This window comes from Mastigoproctus giganteus, chromosome 8 (assembly GCF_048544385.1).
Source record: "Mastigoproctus giganteus isolate SK-2022 chromosome 8, ASM4854438v1, whole genome shotgun sequence".
NCBI lineage: Eukaryota > Metazoa > Arthropoda > Arachnida > Uropygi > Thelyphonidae > Mastigoproctus > Mastigoproctus giganteus.
In genome coordinates, this window is record NC_143582.1 from 53,783,048 (window position 1) to 53,803,324 (window position 20,277).

Genomic DNA, 20,277 nt, shown 5'->3' on the forward strand with positions numbered 1-20,277 from the left:
AACATACTACTACTGAATCTGAGGAGGAAGATTAAGAAGAATTACAACCTACACCAGCTTAAGTGGAACAACACAAGGTCATGATGAACTAGTCAATAGGTAGTTGATTGCTGGAACAGACTTCCATCTGTTGCTGTGGAAATTGATAGCTTAAATAAATTTAAGGCTGAACTAGACAAATACTTGGAGTGACCAGATGGGTGAAATGGAAGGTTTTTTTTTTTTTTTTTTTTTTTTGGCTGATGGTGTATAAGCTTGCTTTCTTGCATCATATGCCTCAACTAATGCTAATGATATCCAGAATAGAAGACAAGTGAAGAAGGCCCTAACAGAATTCGAAGAAAGGACCAGACCCACGTAATACCGAAGCAGAGGCCCAATAGAACCCTGTGGAGAGTCACAGACCAATTGGCAAATAATACTGCAACACTGGACACCATCCACATAGCCATATACTGTGCTGCCATAGCAGCCACTATGATTAATGGAAGAGGAGCAAGAGACCAGCAGGAGAAGAACCAAAAACAGAAGGAATCATCAGCTTGGGAAAGAAGACAGAAGAATTAAGAATCAGGCGAATTGACCCAGTACCAACGGGGTAATAGGAGTAAGAAATTGATTGTAAAAGTGAAGAGCATCCTCAAGAGAGACAGCATCCACAGCAAACATGAGTCCAAACACCAGTCAATAGGAGGATACTTAGACACACTGAAGCAGAGCCTCTTCATACTTAGCAAGAGACACGCCGATACAAAGAGAGTTCCCAAAGAGCCTTCTACAGGAGAGAAGGGAACGAACCACCTGAGTAGAAGATGATTAAGGAGTTCTGGGTAAACATATGGAGCAGGGAAATAAGACATAACAGACGAGCCCCTGGATAGAACTAGAAGGGAAGAAAACCAAGGATGTACAAGAGATGAAAGAGTGGGAGATTCGACAGAAAGAAGTAAAACAGTTGATCAGGAACTCCCACAACTAGCGAACCCCAGGAATAAATAACATCCACAACTACTGGTACAAAAAGCTCATTTGCACACAAGCACCCGGCAGAGCAGCTCACCTGAATGATAAGGCACCTAGAGACAATCCCAAAGTTTCTAACTCAAGGAATCACATCTGAAGCCTAAAGAAGAAGATACAAGAAACCCCAGAGAAATACAGTCCAATCACCTGCCTCCCAATGATGTACAAGATTCTGATCAGCTGCACAACCAAGATAATATCAGACCACTTGGAGAACAAGAACATTGTTTCCAGAGACTGAAGGATTCATGCTCATCATCCAAGACCAGGTAATCAACACCAGAAACTATAGAAAATACATTGTCATGGAGCCCCAAGTGTCAGATGACACATGTCGACAATGCCACCTGGCTTCAAAAATGATCCAGACTGGGTGATCACCCCAACTGAGTACACTCATAGACACGACCAGGTAGCAAAGAGATACCAGTTGATCAAAGAAAGTGTACCGTATTACAAGTAAGAACCCTAGGCAGTACTAGAGACCCCAACCCATAAGCTGTACTGGGACCGCACCATAATAACAGACAAGATAATCCCACATAACAGGCCGGACCTAATCCATGTCAACAAGAAGGAAAAGGCTACTGATCTGATTGAGATAGCAGTGCCCAATATTGGCAACCTCCAGAAAATCAGGAAGTACACAAACCTAAGACTGAGATTATAGAGATGTGGCCTATGGAACAAGTAACGACCATCCCAATCAGTGTGACAAACAGTGGTATGGTGCCAAAAACGATACACTGTGCTGCTATAGCAGCCACTATGATTAATGGAAGAGAAACGCAAGACCAGCAGCAGAACATAACAGCCTAGTAGCAATAGGTCTCCCAGAGTTGATAATTATTTTGACAGCTAAATCCTAGAGTAAAATAAACCATTAAATGAGGTTCAAAACAACAAAAAGTGTTCAATGAGTTTACTTACTGGAAAAAAAAAAAAAAAAAAAAAAATATATATATATATATATATATATATAAGAAAAAACAAAAAGAAAATGACAAAAAAAAATTAAATGAAATAAATAAAAAAGTCCACAGGGTTAATCTGTTCGAAATATTTTGCAGTCCAAGAGATGAGGCACACTTCCAGGCAGTTCATAATAGACTGAAAAATATCAAAAAAGTCAATGAGAGACTCATTTGCCGATTTGGTAATTCTGCTTAGTGGACTGAACTTCTTAACATACATGCTGGCAGAGTTAAGGAGAAACATCATCAGATCCCTGACTCGTCTAGTATGAACATGGAAATTGATTTTGCTTAGGATATTAATTGCTTCAGAGGTGCCAGTGATTACTTTTGCAAGAAAGGTGATATCAACAATAATTCTTCTGGTGCTTAAAGGTGTTCGTTTGTTATTTGATTTTTAGGAGCATTAGCAACTAAGGCCATATTGCTCTGGGATAGGCGGTGGTCGTTCCCTGACCTTTCCGCATCCTCCATATTTGGTGGTGATGGGCTCGAACCCCGGTCTAATCAATAAGCGTGTGCTACGCACTGCTGCTCCTTCCCACCTGGCTATGGAGGCACCCCCGCTTAGAGGAGTCAGATGAAAGTAATCACACGGCAATGGATTACAGGGTTACGGAAAGTGATATAGTTGTTGACATTTTGTTTTGGACTACTTCTATTTTAACTTTTGGTTTAACGATTCCAGATGGCTGAACTGAATTCAACAATTTGTTTTATACAAGATAACAGCATACCTACAGTTTTTAAACATATGGTGTTCTTTTGATAAATTCGAAAGTTCTAAGCACTTTGCTAGAGATTTTAAGGGTACAGGCATCAAATAGAAGAATACCACGAAGGTTGTTGATTTTATAACACCTTTTTATGACCACAGAATTTTATACCTGATTTATCAGTTGTGAGGATAAGAAAGAAATTACTTTATACTTTGAGGGATTAGCTGACAAGACATTCACTGATAACCACACAGAAAATTTATTGAGGGTGCACCAGAACTACTGAGCATGTCATATCATTGACAGCTGAATAGATTTTGAGGTCATTTGCACAGAGAGCAAATGAACATCTCAGGTGCAGCTGAAAGAAGGAAGATTGTTAATAAGAGCTAAGAAGACCAAAGGACCAAGGAGAGAAACTAAAGGTAATCCACTTAGTGACACAAAAAGGTCAGATTTCACTTGGTTGATACAAATGACAAAATTTTTTAATGATACAATTCCAAAGTTCTTTTACACTATCACTTTGTAATAGAAATAAAATCAGTCAAAGAGAAAAACTGAATGCAAATGAAGATATTAAAGGATTCTTATTATTGATTTAATAATATTGATTAAGGATTTTTGTTAATCTATTTGTATAACTGGTTTATAACTAACTTACATGTATAGATTCTTATTATTGTTTGATAATGACCCTGCACATCCTTCTTAAGAAATTTTAACAAAAAATTATAAAACTCTGTTGCATAATATATCTCCGTTGCCACAAGAGGAATGGAACAAAATACCACATAACTTAAGTTTGTTTTTCAATTAGTTGTTCAGGAGGGACTTTATCCTGTGCCAAAGAGTTCAGCAAAACTGTTTTGAGAGGATGTGGTTCTGTAATCAGATACAAAATATGTGTCGTCTTTTTTTTTTGAATACTGGAAATATGCTAACCCACCTGAGTTGCTTCAGATAAATGCTTACCCAAGAGATACGTTGAAAATAAGAAGCATGACTGGTTTAATGGTGGCAATTTTTTTCCAAAATAAGGTAGTAGTACTGGCATGTGATGCAAGAAAGCAATTGTAAGAGCTTATGCAGCATCAGCCAAAAAAAAAAAAAAATAAAAAAAATCACACCATTCCCTCCAAATGCCTGTCCAGTTCCTCCTTAAATTTATTTAACCTGTCAACTTCCACAATGACAGATGGAAGTTTGTTCCATCAATTAACCACCCGCTGGCTAAAGGCAAATTTCCACACATCTATTCTATATCTGTCTTTTCTTAATTTGAATTTATGCCCCCTTAGGTTTGTAATCTGAACAGGTGGAAGGATCCCATCAGAATTCAGCGTGCTCAACCCACTGAAGTCTTTATATACCTCAATCAGATCACCGTGCAGGTGCTTAGTCTCCAGCCACTGCAATTTGCAGAACTTAAGCCTCTCTTGGTAAAAGGATCCCTTCATTCCCCTCACCAATCTTGTTGCCCTTCTCTGCATATGCTCAAGTAAATCTATATCCTTCCTAAAATTAGGCCTCCAGACCTGTACGCAGTAGTCAAGGCGTGGCCTGACCATTGCCTTATACAGAGGGACAATCACCTCCTCCTCCTCCCTGCTAGCAAAATTCCTATATATCATTGACAAAACCCCATGACCTGCCCTGGCAGCCTGTCTGCATTGCTCAGAAAAATTCATATCTGACTGCACAATTACTCCCAGGTCTTTTTCATTTTCTACCACCTTAAGTGTAGTACCACACAGTTGGTACGTTTCTCTGGGGTTACTTCTATCCATATGCAGTACTTTGCATTTGTCAAGGTTAAACTTCAGTTGCCACTTCTTAGCCCATCTGCCCAAATTATCTAGATCCTGTTGCAGTAGCACACTGCCATTACTGTTATTAACAACCCTTCCAACCTTTGTATCATCTGCAAACTTCGACATTAAGCCTGATATACTTTCATCAATATCATTGATAATAGGTTAGTATATTGACAGGACCCTCTGAGTTTAAATCATTATCTGGGACCAAGAGGTTGTAAGGATATGATCTTCATCTAATGTAAAATCAGGAAATGAAATAGAATTTTTGTATGATTAGTTTGAATTCTGAATCCTACAAAAATGTTTGTCAAACTCTTGAGTGTTATGGAATTCATCAGATAAGAGAATTCCATCCAAATTATGGATGGAATGCGTAATTTGGATGGAATAAATAAGTAACTGAAGACTATGACTCAGAATTTACAAGAGTTACAAGCTAAAGGTTATAATGATTTATGCACCAAAATCAGGCCATGATGATAAAGAGGTTGAAGAAATGTACACTGAAATTGAGCCTTCTACATGAGCAGAAAACCCACTACACTACACTATCATTATGGGGGACTTCAAGGCTAAGGTTGGAAAGAGACAAAACAGTGCAGAAAGGGGAACTATAGGAAATTTTGGAATTGGTGAAATAAATGAAAGACTTGTGGAACTTGCAGAATCGCAAGGATTGTCAGTAATGAACACTTTTTTCAAGAAAAGGGTGAACAGAAAGTGGACATGGAAGAGTCCAAATAGATTAACAACCAATGAAATTGACTTCATCCTCACTAACAGAAGATATATCGTGAATGATGTTACCGTCCTGAACAAGGTAAATGTTGGAAGTGGTCACAGAATGGTAAGATGCACACTGGATACAGATGTAAGAAAAGAAAGGAAAAAAACTGACTCGAGTAAATAATACGAAGGTCTTTCAGATAACAGAAGAGGAGAAAAAGCGGTATGTACTGGAACTTAAGAACAACTTTAGACTTCTGCAGAGTGTTCAGGACCAAGATATTGACGAGGAATATTACAACTTTTTAAGAAGGTGATAAAGCCCAAGAAACCTATAGGTAAAAAGAAATCCAAAGAAGAAAAAATTAGTCGAGAAACACATGTCATGAGGAACCGAAGACGACAAATGAACAGCAAGATAAATATTGAAAAGGAGAAAAGTATACTGAGTTATGCAAAGTATACTGAGTATACTGAGTTATGCAAAGTATACTGAGTATACTGAGTTATGCAAAGCCATTAGAAAGAGACTCAGAGAGGACATAAGAAGATTTAACAGAAGAAAGGTAGAACAAGCATTAACAGAAGAAAGGTAGAACAAGCATTAACAGAAAACAAAGGACTTAAATCAGCAGCCATGAGCAGTAATACAGAAACTGAAGAATACTGATGGTGTACTTATAAATAGCACAGAAGACATAATTCAAATAGCAGAAGACTACTATAGAGAATTATACAAGGAGCGAGGGGATGATGCCAGCAGTGCGGAAGATAGATAGCAAATTAGTAACAATATACCTTTGTTCTACCTCATCAGGAAGGATATTACCCAATATCCTTCCTGATGAGGTAGAACATGCGTTGAAGAAAATGAAGAATCAGAAAGCCCCAGGGAAAGATGAATTTACTATAGAGTTGTTAAAATTTGGAGGAAGAGATATGGCACAAAAATTGGCAAGACTCTTCACAAAATACTTTAGAAAAAGTGTGATGACTAAGCAGTGGAATAATGCAATTATAGTTCTGCTGCATAAGAAAGGAGGTAAATCAGAAGTTGGAAATTATAGACCAATTAGCTTGTTATCCCACATCTACAAGTTGTTCACGAGGATCATTAAAACCAGATTAGAAAGAACACACGATGAGAATGAACCGAAAGAGCAAGCTGGCTTTAGGACAGGATTCTCAACCATAGATCACCTTCATGTAATATCACATCTAATGGAGAAAGCAACTGAATAAAAAACACCATTATGCCTGGCATTTGACTCCACACAGCATAAACAAATGTTTCGGGCACTGGAAAGACGAAGCATAGATACCACATATATTATGATTTTGAAGAAAATATACAAGAATGCTACCACCTTTATTAGACTAGACAAAGACAGTGGCAAATTTAAAATTGGGAAAGGAGTTCCCAATTTTAAATTTACTACTGTCTTTGTCTAGTCTAATAAAGGAAACAAGGAGACAATATCTCCAAAGTTGTTTACTGCTGCCCTTGAGGAAGCTTTCAGAAGATTATTAGAGGAAAATCTTAATCAGTTATGCAGAGTTGGTAAGGATTTTTGAGTAAAGATGAATATGTCTAAAACAAAAGTAATGATGAACAAGTATGCCACAGAAAGGAATATAATGATTGAAGGAGCAGTAATTGAAAAGGTGGAGTCATATACTTATCTTGGACAAATCATCAGCTGTAATAAGGATAAATGGCTGGAAGTCAAAAGAAGAATAAATTTTGGATGGATAGCATTCAGGAAATATAGTCACATATGGACGAGCAATATCCCAATTTGTCTGAAATGTAAAATAATGAACCAATGTATACTCTCCCACCATGACTTATGGAAGTGAAACTTGGGCACTCACCAAAAGAATGGAAGAGAAGCTGAGAACTAACCAGCGAAGAATGGAACGAATTATATTGGGAATCAGACTGTTAGATAAGAAGAGAAACATATGGATTAGGCAGAAAACTCAAGTAAGGAACATTCTTATCAAAACTAAAGAACGAAAATGGTCTTGGGCAGGATACACAGCACAAAGACAAGATGACAGATGGCCTAAGAAAATAACAGAATGGTACCAAAGAGGATCTAGAAGAAAACCTGGAAGACAACAACGAAAAGGGACAGATGAAATTCACGAGTTTGTGGGTAGCAAAAGGATGGCCATTGCACAAAACAGAAGGAACTCGAAAGTTGCTGGAGAGGCCCTTATCTTGCAGTGGATTAAAAATGGCTAATGATGATGATGAAATAAGTATCTATCGAAACGTAATTTGGATAGTATAAGTTAGTCTCTAATCAAGTCACAAAATAAGTTAGGCAAGTGAAGGCAGATTACGAGAAATCTTTGGCAAGGATGCTAAGAAAAACAGCAAGGACTTCTTCATTTATAGAAGGAAGGGGATGAATCAGATTGGTCCACTTGATACTGAAGGTTGATAAGCCTGCTCAGACAGCTTAAAATCTGAATGAGTGTTTCGCATCTACATTCACACATGAGGAGTCATTAAGGGAGGAAAATGCCAGCAGTTTATCAAACTGTAACAGGGTAATTAATGACTTTGCAATAACAAGGAGCAAAGTAGAGGAAAACACCTGGGGTGGATGGGATTTATCCAGTTATATTAAAGGAGGTGGCAAAGGAAGTAAGCAAACTCTTAGCTATAATTATGAGAGCATCCTTTGACCCAGGGAAAGTTCCCAAGGACTGGTGATGTGCTAAAGTATCCCCAATTCACAAAGGGGGATAAGGGTGACACGAAAAATTACAGACCAGTTAGTTTAACTTCTGTTCCAGGGAAAATGGAGTTGCTAGTTAAAGATGCATTGCGGGATCATCTAGACAAGACTGGAGTAATAATTCAGACACAGCATGGGTTTGTTAAGGGAAAGACTTGTCTGACATATTTGATAGGATATTATGAAGTGGTTACAAAGGAACTGGATGCCAAAAATAATTTTGATATCATATACTTGAATTTCTGGAAAGCATTTGGTACTCGTGCATGGAAGACTACTGTACAAATTGGAGCAGTATAGTATTAAGGGCAAGTTGTTACAATAGATAAAAGGATGGTTGAGTGGGGGAAGACAGAAAGTGGCAATCAATGGATGCTGCTCTTCATGGACTAATGTTAGTGGAGTCTCCCAGGGTTTGGTGTCGGGCCCACTGTTGTTTTGTATATTTATAAATCATATTGATTAAGGTATATCAAGCTTAATGTCAAAGTTTACAGATGATACAGAAGTTGGCAGGTTTTTTAATGACAGTAACGGCAGTGTGCTACTGCAACAGGATCTAGAAAGGTTGGGCAAATGGGCTGAGAAATGGCAACTGCAAAGTACTGCATATGAGTAAAAGAAACCCCCCCAAAAAAAAGGTACTAACTGTGTAGTACTACACTTAGGGTGGTAGAAAATGACCACGCCTTGAGTACTGCATAGAGGTCTGGGAGCCTCATTTTAGGAAGGATGTAGTTGCTACAGAGTACAGAGAAGGGCTACAAGACTGGTGAAGGGAGCAAAGGGGGTCCTCTTACCAAGAAATGCTCTTGGTAAGAGAAAGGCTCTTATCAAGAAAGCTTTCTTACCAAGAAAGAAACTCTTACCACTAAGTTCTGCAGATTGCAGCATTTGGAGACTAGGCACTTGTGAGGTGATCTGATTGAGGTGGATAAGGCCTTGAATGGGTTGAGCAGGCTCAATTGATGGGATTTTTCCTCTTGCTCAGATTACAAACCTAATGGGTCACAAATTCAAATTGAAGAAAGACAGTTGCAGAATAGGCGTGTTGTAATTTGCCTTCAGCCAGTGGGTAGTTGATTGTTGGAACAAATTTCCATCTGCTATTGTGGAAGTTGATAGCTTAAATAAATTCAAGGAGGAACTGGACAAATGTAATGTTTAGAGGGAATCGATGTGTGAAATTTTTTTTTTTTTTTTTTTGCTGATGCTACATAAGTTTACTACTACACTGGTGTGCAAAACTTATACCAACACTATTTCTTAAAGTTACATCCCAAACTGAATCTACTCTTTACCGATGAGAGTAGATTCAGTCTCAGAAGCAATTCTGGACATCAGCTAATCTGGAGAGAGAGAGAGGTTGGCACACTGTATCACTCCGCAAACATCACTGAAAGGGATTGATATGGCAGTCAAGGTGTTCTCATCTGGGGAGACGTTATCTTGGATGGATGTCCACAACTCCAGATAGTGGAAAACGGTACTGTGCACGCTACTGTACTGAAGTAATCCTTCGCAATGTGCATCTGTTCCAAGGTGCCACTGCCCCAGAGTTTGTGTTTAGGGATGATAATGACACACCGCATCGCACTGCAGCTGTTGTTATGCTTTTGGAAAGCGAGGTCATTGTTCCTGTGGATTGACCTGCCTGTTCCACCGATCTAAACCCCATTGAACACATATGGTACGCTCTGGGAAGACACTTAGCAGCACGTCCACACCCACCAGAAAATGTTTACCAGCTGAAGTTGGCACTGACAGAGGAATGGATGACGGTACTGCAAGAAGTTATCAACAACATTGTTCTAAGTATGGACAGGCAGTGCAAAGCCTTCATCAACATTGGGGGTGGCCATATCTCCTACTGAGGATCACCTCTTCCCTTTGTTACATCTTTGGCAGTGATGCATCTGTATCATGGCAGCCAGTGCTATGTTGCCATTTTTGAATAAAGTCACTCTGTACCGTTTTGTTTCTGTTGTTTTGTTGGTGTTGTTTCCTTCATCATTTCTGTACCTCACGAGGTTCCTTTGGTATGCTTTTCCCATATCCAAGCCACTCCTATGAGAAGCTACAGGTGAAAACCTGACTGGTCCTTAAATATTGCACACCAGTGTACTATATGTTAACCTACTTGAAGTACTTCAGATAAATACCTGCCCAAGAGATAAGTTGAAAAGAAGAAGCATGATTGGTTTAATAGTGACAATCTTTTACCAAAACAAGGTTAGTATATCGACAGGACCCTATGAGCTTAAATCATCATCTGTGACCAAGAGGTTGAGGATATGATCTTCAACTAGTGCGAAATCAGGAAATGAAGCAGATTTTTTGTATCATTATCTTGATACAAATCCACTAGTAAGATACAAATCCACTAGTAAGATACAACTATGTAATTTGGATTCCATCCAAATTACATAGTTGTATCTTACTAGTGGATTTATCTTTATGTTTCATGAAATTTCAGAATGGTTATATATCTCTCTGAGTTATTAGACTATTGTAAATTGATTCAGTGTACTTACTGTAAGCCTTTAATGAGCAATTTTTATTTCTTTTTCAGAGTTGGCAGACTATTTCATGGTATTGTTTTTTCACCTGATTGTTTACACTTTTTCCTATAGAAGTCCTTAGATTTAATTTAATGAATTAACTCACTGTTATACCAATATGGGTAGGCAGTGTATGCTATCAGATGGGACTGAGGTACAAGGCTGGAGATAACTGAGCGGGAACAGGTAGTTAGTGAGAACATAGATGTCTTCAGGACAATTCAAGAATTACATGTCCACACTGCTGAGTGCTAAGCCAAGTAACACTTAATCAGCCATACTGAAATTCAAACACGGAGAACGTGAGCTGAATTTGAAGTTATGAGGAGTTGCAATATCAGAGGTGATTGGTAAATGGTCCGAGTACAATTTAAGGTCAGGTCGGCATTATCCCTGATTGTGAGTACATAACAAAGTCTCCCTTTATATTTAATATAAAATTATCACTTTACAAAAAAAAATTTTAAAAAAAATATATATATATATATATATAAAATTTGACAACATGAAATTTTTGTACCACGCACATGCATGAAATACTTGTGCTACAAACCTATAATGTGGAGGATGGCCGGTACCATCATTTAACTGTTGGATGGCTTTCTTCCTAATATGAATATAAAAACTAACAATCTTTTCTATTAATGTTGAAGACAGGGTAAGCCCACAAAGATAGCTATCTACAAGTATCTTCAAGTCATCTTCATCCTCCAATTCTTCGATAAAGATTTCTGTAAATCTACAGGGGGGAGAAAAAAATCACATACACAATTTCAGTATTTTGATTTCAACTAATGAAATTAATAATAATGCTAAAATTTATCATTCAATATAACTTTCCAAATTAATTCAGTTAAATACAGTAAAATCTTAAGTAATTTACAATTTAGTAAATTAAGTAACAAAATGCAACACGTCAGAATCCATTTTGGGCCTCAATTATCATCATGCCAAACAACAATTTACAGATTATTTAATATATTTCTTATTTGTTATAAAATTCACTTTTACTGTTTATAAGAATTTTTAAGTAATCTTCAACTTCTAATTCTTCAATAAAGACTTTCTCAGTGAACCTACAGAAAAATAACAGAATTTCAGCATATTAATACACTGGTATGCAAAATTAAGGACCAAGACTATTTCTAAAGGTTACAACCACAAAATAAAACAAAATGTGGCGATTTGCATAACTGTGGCCCTTCAGTAGAAAGCAGGTGCACATGCAAAAATTTGAATCGTGATGAGAGGGCTCACAAAAACAGATAAAAGCAGCAGTTTCAGCAGTCATGTGCAAATTACCGAATGGTGAGCACGAGCGTTACAGACGTTCGATTGGTTTCATACAGTTCTACAGACAACATCTGGACAACTTTACCCGGGGTCAAATAATTGTGAAGCTCGAGCAAGATTGAAGTGTAAGGAATGTGGCTGCAGAGTTCAGTAATGCTCATAGCATTGTCTCACGTGCGTGTCGCCCTTCAGAACAATAGGTACAGCTGTTCAAAAGACCGGTGGTAGTCGTTCACGAAAAACAACGCCCAATGATGACTGCTAAATACTCCTACAGGCCAAAAGGGACCGACAACAGACAGTGGGATCCATTGCAAACCAGCTGCACAGGACGCAGGATCTCGCGGTTTACTGTGGCCAGGCGACTCCACAAAGCTGGACTGTTTTCCTGACGGCCAAAGCTGTGTCCCTTTAACACTTTCCCATCGGAGACACCGTTTACAGTGGTGCATCAAACACAAGGACTGGACAGCAGTGCAATGGGGTAAGGTACTCTTTACTGATGAGAGTAGATTCAGTCTCAGTGATTCTGGATGTCAGCTAATCTGGCGAGAGGTTGGCACATGGTATCACCCCGCAAACATCACTGAAAGGGATTGATATGGCGGTCGAGGTGTTCTAGTCTGGGGAGGCATTATCTTGGATGGATGTCCACAACTCCAGATACTGGAAGGCAGTACTGTAACTGGTGCACTCTACTGTACTGAGGTAATCTTCCCCATGTGCATCTGTTCCAAGGTGCCAATTGCCCCGAGTTTGTGTTTATGAATGATAACACCACACTGCATTGCACTGCAGCTGTTGATATGCTTTTGAAAAGTGAGGACATTGTTCGCATAGATTGACCTGCCTGTTCCACCGATCTAAATCCCATTGAACACATATGGGATGCTCTGGGGAGACACGCCCACACCCACCAGAAAATGTTCACCAGCTGAAGATGGCGTTGAAAGAGGAATGGACGATGTTATTGCAAGAACTTATCAACAACATTGTTGTAAGTATGAACAGGTGGTGCAAAGCCTGCATCGACATTAGGAGTGACCATTTCTCCTACTGAGGACCACCTCTTCCCTTTGTTACATCTTTGGCAGTGATGCATCTGTATCATGGAAGACCAGTGCTATGTTGCCATTTTTGAATAAAGTCCCTCTGCACCGTTTTGTTTCTGTTGTTTTGTTGGTGTTGTTTCCTTCATCATTTCTGTACCTCAAGAGATTTCTTTGATATGCTTTTCCTATATCCAGGCCACTCCTATAATGTAGCTACGGGTGAAAACCTGACTGGTCCTTAAGTTTTGCACACAAGTGTATGTATACAATTTCTGAAATCAATAACATTAGAATCCTAATTCCATGTTACTTTCCAGATTATAATTAATTCAGTTAAATACAGTAAAAACATAAACAATTTAATTTAATAAACTGACTACAAATAAAAGTGCCAGAATCCACTTTGAATCTTCTCGGGCCAGAACAATAATTTACAGAAAATTTACTGATTCCTTAAAGAACTTCTTGTAAAACTGAATTTTACTTTTATCTTCTCCAAGTTTTAATTTTAATCCAACCCTGCAATTTACACAACAATTAAAAATTTACTGATAATTCTAGGTAAAATAATACAGTTAATTTCTTCAAAAAGGAATAATCATTAGTAAAGAAACGGTCTCATCCACTGTTCAGAAAACAAATATTCTAATCTAATGCCTCAGGTGAAAAACAGAGTTTTATACAGTCAAAAATGAGGGCTTGCTGAATAGTGAGAAAATTTTTGAGAATAAAGCAGAAAAGAACAATAGCAGTCTTGTTCAGAGAGTAATTAAATATACTTGTGTCGTAAATGGAGTATCTATAAAAAGGAGATTTAAGATAAATAAGGAAACATGCAATATAATGTTCATGGAACTCATCATTTCAAGAACTAGGAATTTTTATCTTTGCCCTTGTATGATTTTGATATATGTGTGTGATACACAGAACCACTTACTGATTTCATACGATAAACCACAATTTCTAACAAAGGAATTCTTCACAAATTGCAGGTAATATTGATTTTAAAATCAATATAACTTGTAAGGTATGTACATATATAATAGAATCTTGAAAATCTGCAATTCAAAAATGTAGAACTTTTTGAATGCTTTGCCAAGTGATCAGGTGACCACCATACAAGGGCAGACGGAAAAGCTGGCTAGACTTATAAAAAAAGCACTACAGGTGCAAAATTTCTGCATTATGTTCTATTAATGATTTCCAAAAACTAATTTCTTTCTGTTTTACATATTTTCCAGACGGTTGGTTGGTTGGTTGGTTGGTTTAGATTTTATTTTCCAGACGGTCTATCATAGTTACCGTGTATTTGCAACATACAGAATCACTCATTTTTCAAGATATTCAATGCCAGCTCACAGTATAGTTCTTAATAGTATAGTTGCTAGTATAAATACATATAGATATACATAAGTTTTGTATGTATGGGGCTCTGTGGGTATATACGTATCTACATGTTTCAAGTTCATTGTTGACGTGTCCATTTTTGTACAAATTGTCTAGAAATCTTCAAATAGGAGTGTGATATCTTATCTGTGGTTCACAGTAACTGGAGACACAATTTATAATAGATTTCAAAGCTAAGAAAATAGCTTTGAAAATTGGAGGAAGATGGGAGGCTCGTACCTGGTAGCAACAGTTGCTTAATTTGAACATACAAAAGCTGATATTGAATAAATTCTTCAGAATTTATGAAAATGAATCATATGATATATAAACAGATGCAAAGGACTTTACTGCTACTGAAAACAAAATTTCCACGATTTTTTGCTACAAATTTTTATTATGCCAATGTTTAATTTTTGAGCCTAATGTTGTAATCTAATGCTGTACAATCAATTGAAAATAAAAACATAACACTATTCTAAAAGTTTTCACATAGTGTTTATTTTTACAATGCTTTAAAATTCTATAAAGTATCTTACTCAGGGTCCATCACCATAGAAACTCACTCCACAGATCCCACTACCATAGAAACTCACTACCCGTAGCCCACCTGCATTCAGAGTGTCATCATCACAGTGCAGTGTCATACAAGTGACGGGAACTCTCTTGTGAAAAAGTTGATATACAAGGGGGTTTCAGAAATTTCATACCCCCTCCTGCTTCACCCTCTTCCTCTGGTCTAGAAGGTTTGAGTCTAGAAGGCTTTCGATAGATGTTACAGTGATTGCATGAAATATTTCACCAGCAGTGGAAATCTGTACTCATGTTAATTCTGCTTTACTTCAGACTTTACTCATCAAACAAACAAATTATATCACTGTTTTCAGTTATATTTTGAAAAATTTCTCAAAATTCTCTATACCATAATATTTTGCAGATTTTTTCTGAAAGAACATTGCTAATTTTTTTTTTTTTTTTTTTTTACACTCTTGAAATTGAAGCAATTTTTTTCACTAAGTGACCTTATATATTACCAGAGTAACAAGCTATCTCAGTCAAAGGTAAAGCTATTTGCTAAAAGCTTTACTTTATTATTGGATATGGAAAATTATCACATTGGCAGAAAATTAGATTTTATGCGAGTCCCTTTCCAATACAAATTTGAGTCTAGACTAAAATTTACATTGGAAAGGGAGGATACGGATAAGGTCATTAAATTTCCTAAATTTCACGCTTACTCGGGACTCGCATAAAATCCAATTTAACATCTATCGAAAACCTACAAACACCAGTATGCTTCTACATTATAACAGCTATCACCCGCTCACCTACAAAAGATCGATTATCTTTAATCAATTTCTAAATGCCTACAAATATTTAACGACGGAATCTGCTTTGGGCTCAGAAATACAAATATTAACCAGCAGATTCTTAAACAGGGGTTATCCCCTTGCTACAATAAACCAAATTAGGGTACAAGCTAAGGATAGGATACAAAATGCTACACCAACCAACAATAGTAATATCAAAAAATACTTTATTTCTGTCCCATATGTTGAACAGTGGCACAAACAGCTTAACAGATTCTTTAAAGATACCAAATTTAAAATTGTGGCCAGGCCAATACGGAAATTACACATTATACTGAACAATCATTCAGTCTTTTCCTCATTCACAACACAAATTAATGATCTGGTTATACAACATTTCTTGCAGTGATTGCGACTCACCTTACCAGGGTTCGACTTTTTCCTTCGAATATTCGTGTTAATCAACATGCAGCTTCAGTTCGTCTTCTCGCTCAGCAGCGTCAGAATTAGCCTTTCACGCCATTAACAAAAAACATACTTTTTTATTTAACGAGGCCAAAATACTTAAGTGTTCAACGTAATTACACACGAATATTAATTGCAGAAACCGTAGAAATTAAATTACACAAAAATTCTGTCAATGTTCGACAGCCATATTTGATCTCCGATTCGTGGGCTTTTACACGTGCATGTGCAGACTATTAATCCCTATTTTAAGTTTCATGCGCAACCACATTCGGTAATTTTCATTCCTGTGATCACGACACACGGTATAAAAGCATTGTCAGCTTCAGGAAGGAAAATCGTTTTGCAATTTTTGTTTGTTAAAATTCTTTCAATTAATTATCTTATTAATCTTTTAATAAACGCAATTAATCTTTTAACTGCGTTATATTGATTTTTAATTGTGTTAAATTGAGTTTTATTAGGTTAAATTGGTTTTTAATTATTTATTTCTCTAATGTAAGTTTTTCGGTTTAATTTCTGGAGAGTATCATATGGAAATGTTCTACGTACTATATTGAGGTAAACTCCTCTTATTATTTTACAAATATTGATATCAATGTAGAACGTATCGAGCATCACAGCTCTGGTTCAGACTATCTAAGAAATGACTACTTACATGATGCCCACAATTTATTAGTACACTTTTAGTGGCACAAACAAATTTGGTTATTTTTTGTTGTACACTGCATTCTACTGTACACCGTTCATAAAAATGTTCGCATTTGTTTAAACTTTAAACACTCAGATATATTTTCTGTTACATTTTCTTCCTACTAAAGGCCTTGATGCAAAGTTTCAAATGCTGCCAACATTTATTTGGAAGGTTTATTTTAATATTGCACTCATTTTCCTCCAACTCATCATCGATATTGTCACTAGTTCTTTAAATATACTCCAAAATGTTGGAATCACTCGGATATTCAGCTACTATGACATCATTATCAACTCCTAAAAATTTATCAAGAATAATTTCTGCACTGATCACACCTCGCTTGGAACTCTTCCCACGATTGCTCCATGTGTTCTAGTAGTTCAATGTCTCACCTCTGTTAATTAGCATTTCAGCAAAACCTGCTTTTTCGAAACAATTTTTAATCGTTGTTTCCATCACATCTTGACTCCACACTTTTGCCAACTCCGAAATGCACATCCGCAAATCAATAACAGAATCTATAGGTTGGTTGCTTTCTATTCACAGTATAATTTTTTCAATATGTGCCTTCGGTAGTGCATTTTCAAATTCTTAATAATGCCTTGGTCCACTGGCTGCAGTTAAGACGAATTATTCAGAAGGAAGAAAACAAGATTCACACTTGTAAGTTTCGAAATTACTGAGTGAAGGTGGGCAGGGCAGTTGTCGGCAATCAACATGATTTTTCTGTTTTCTTTTGTCATCTTTCTATCAAAATTTAAAATCCACTGCTCAAAAATTTTGCTTGTCATTCAAGATTTTTTGTTGTAGTTGTAGTCCAACTCTTAACGACTTACTGCTTTGAAACATCAGGGTTGTTTACTTTTGCCTATTACCAAAAACTTCCGTTTTTCCTTACCAGCCATATTTGTAACCAAGAGTGTAATACTCTCCTTACTATTTTTACCACCTAAACATTTATCATAGTCAGTGTCTTGTTCAGCAAACATTTAAAACATAGACATGTTTCATCAATGTTGAATATGTCTTTGGACTCATAGTCCTGCATAACTTTTTTCAAAACTATTTCTTTCCAATGGGTGTAGTCTTCTTCGATTGCAACTCCACTTTCATCAGAAATAACTTTTTTGAGTAAGCCATAAAGCTCTTTAAATTTGTCCCGCCAATCAGAACTGGCTTGGAATGTTTTGTGCTCCAGAAAAGATGCATACTCCATAGCCTTACCTTTTATTAACAGCCCTGATATCAGCATGTTTTGGACTCGAATAACTTCATCCACTTAAAAACTGCTTCATCTACATCTTCCCAAAGGCACATTTTCATATGCTTCCGACTGGGTCTGGTTTCCTCAAACTGTTTGAGAATTGAAACAGGGTTTTCCAGAATGGCTGAAACATTACTGACAGGGACATCAAATTTTAAAGCAATTTCTTTTCTTTTTTTTTAACTCTGCAATTTACACTATTAAGCACTTCCACTTTTTCACACTACACTCAAGGATTTCCTCTTAGACATTGTAAGGTTACTTGCACAGCAGTTAAAACAAAGCTGAAATTAGGGACCACTTTTAGCTACAATGTAAACAGAAACAAGTGAAATTTAGTGAAAGTGTGGATGACTCATTTCTTCAAAATAACAGATGAATTTCCGAGATAAAGGAAAATCACTGTCTCCTAATTCTCTAATAGGATGCTTACAATAGAAAATAGGTTGACCAGAGCCAATGCCCGGGTAGGGATATACCTTAATCTTTGCCAATGGCTGTGGACAGCTGACCAGCGGGACTTCTTGGCAGAGTAGTATATAAGTTGTATAGGTTTTACTTCTTTTTAGCCATTGCTGACTCATTGCTGAGCAAAAGCCTCTCCCAAACTTCCATCTTTTTCTATCCTCCACCATGGTTGGCCAGTTTCTTCCTGCAGGGTTTACAGGCACCATTAAATTGTAAAATGTTTTAGCTCTTAATTCATGCTTTCTATGGCATCAGCTTTATTGCCTAAAGGCTAGCGGTGTGAACAATGCATTCCCAGGTCTCTTGAAATCAGTTCATTATGTGGAAATTTTCTTCGATATACGGAAACTATCTTCAATGTGATGACCAAGGGGAAATCAAAAAAGTTCAATACATAGAAAATTTCGCTATATGGAAGTTCATTAAAGAGAGGTATGACTGTATATACCTACATATTATTCATTAATATGCTTGTATAAACTATAATACACTTAATATTAAACCCAATTTATTTGTCTGTAATTTTAAAACCATACACTTAATACTAAACAAATTATTTCTCTGTAATTAAACACAATACTATTTAATAATAAACAGGATTTCAATTAGTCTTCATTTATGAATCTTAAAATTGATGTTGGTTTCACTCTGATATTTCTTTAGTTCCTCCTTAAAACACTCAACATGTTAAAAGTCTCATTACTTGCCTCAGTTCCTTAAAAAAAATTTACTAATGTGTCCATTGCACCTTGAGCTTGTGAGATCATTGGCACTGATTTTGATTCACTTTAAATTGTCATCATATCATCCTCACAATCATCGTCTTTGTTGAACAGAGCATCTACAATGACACTCTCTGTAGGAAGACCACTAGTTAATAAGTTGTCATCGATTCGTACAAATTCAGTGATGTTATCTGTATTAAAACCTACAATATTGTTACGTAGCAACCAATCAGATAATGGCAAGTTGTTTCCTTCATTTCATCTTCTTCACACCTACAATTGAAATTTCATTTGAATTTAATTTTGATTTCTTGAAGTAATTCAATATGGTTGTCGAAGTAACGTTGTTCCATACATCATTCAATAAATTTATAGCATCCAATATCGATATAGACTCAGTAAGTTTCTGTTCTCTTTGACTGATCAGACGTAGAACTAGAAATCTTTTATAAAATCCTTTCAAACTCTTGATTTCACCTATGTCCATTGGTTGTAAAATTGATGTCGCATTGGGAGGCAGAAACATTAGCTTAATGATGGACAAATTTTGAATCTGGGGATGTGCAGGGCAGTTATCAACTAACAATAAAATATTTTTCTTCTTTTTGAATAGCTCCTTATTCCAATCATTTATGTATTGCTGAAAAATATCCAAAGTCATCCAAGCCTTCTTGTTTGCAGTGTTTCCTTATATTTTTGAAACCCTGAGGTTTTAACAATTTTCTGATAACAAACAGTATTTTTTTTTTTATCAGTTCCTCTCATATTTGCTCATACGAGCACTATCAAGCCAGCCTTTGATTTTTTTCCACCAACACATTTTCCTCCTTTGAATTTAAATGTATTGTCAAGTGTCAAATAATTAAAAAATCTTGTTTCGTCGGCATTGTAGATGTCTTCGTTATTGAAATCTTTCCTGATTTCTGCAAAAACATGGCCAATTCATTCATTTGCCATTATTGGATCTACAGTTCGAGATTCTCCACTAATTTTTGCATTAACAATGTTACGTCGGTTTTTAAATTGATTCAGCCAACCGTTGCT

At 36.6% G+C, this 20,277-nt stretch overlaps 1 protein-coding gene across 1 annotated transcript in view; it reads right to left on the reverse strand.

The window, feature by feature from the left end:
* LOC150081532 (midasin) overlaps positions 1-20,277 on the reverse strand; it is a 1,449,634-nt gene that overhangs the window by 1,131,732 nt on the left and 297,625 nt on the right. The window contains exon 20 of the mRNA XM_090380238.1: positions 11,130-11,315. Coding sequence (XP_090236364.1) covers positions 11,130-11,315 — 186 coding nt within the window. The remainder of the gene's footprint in view (positions 1-11,129; positions 11,316-20,277) is intronic.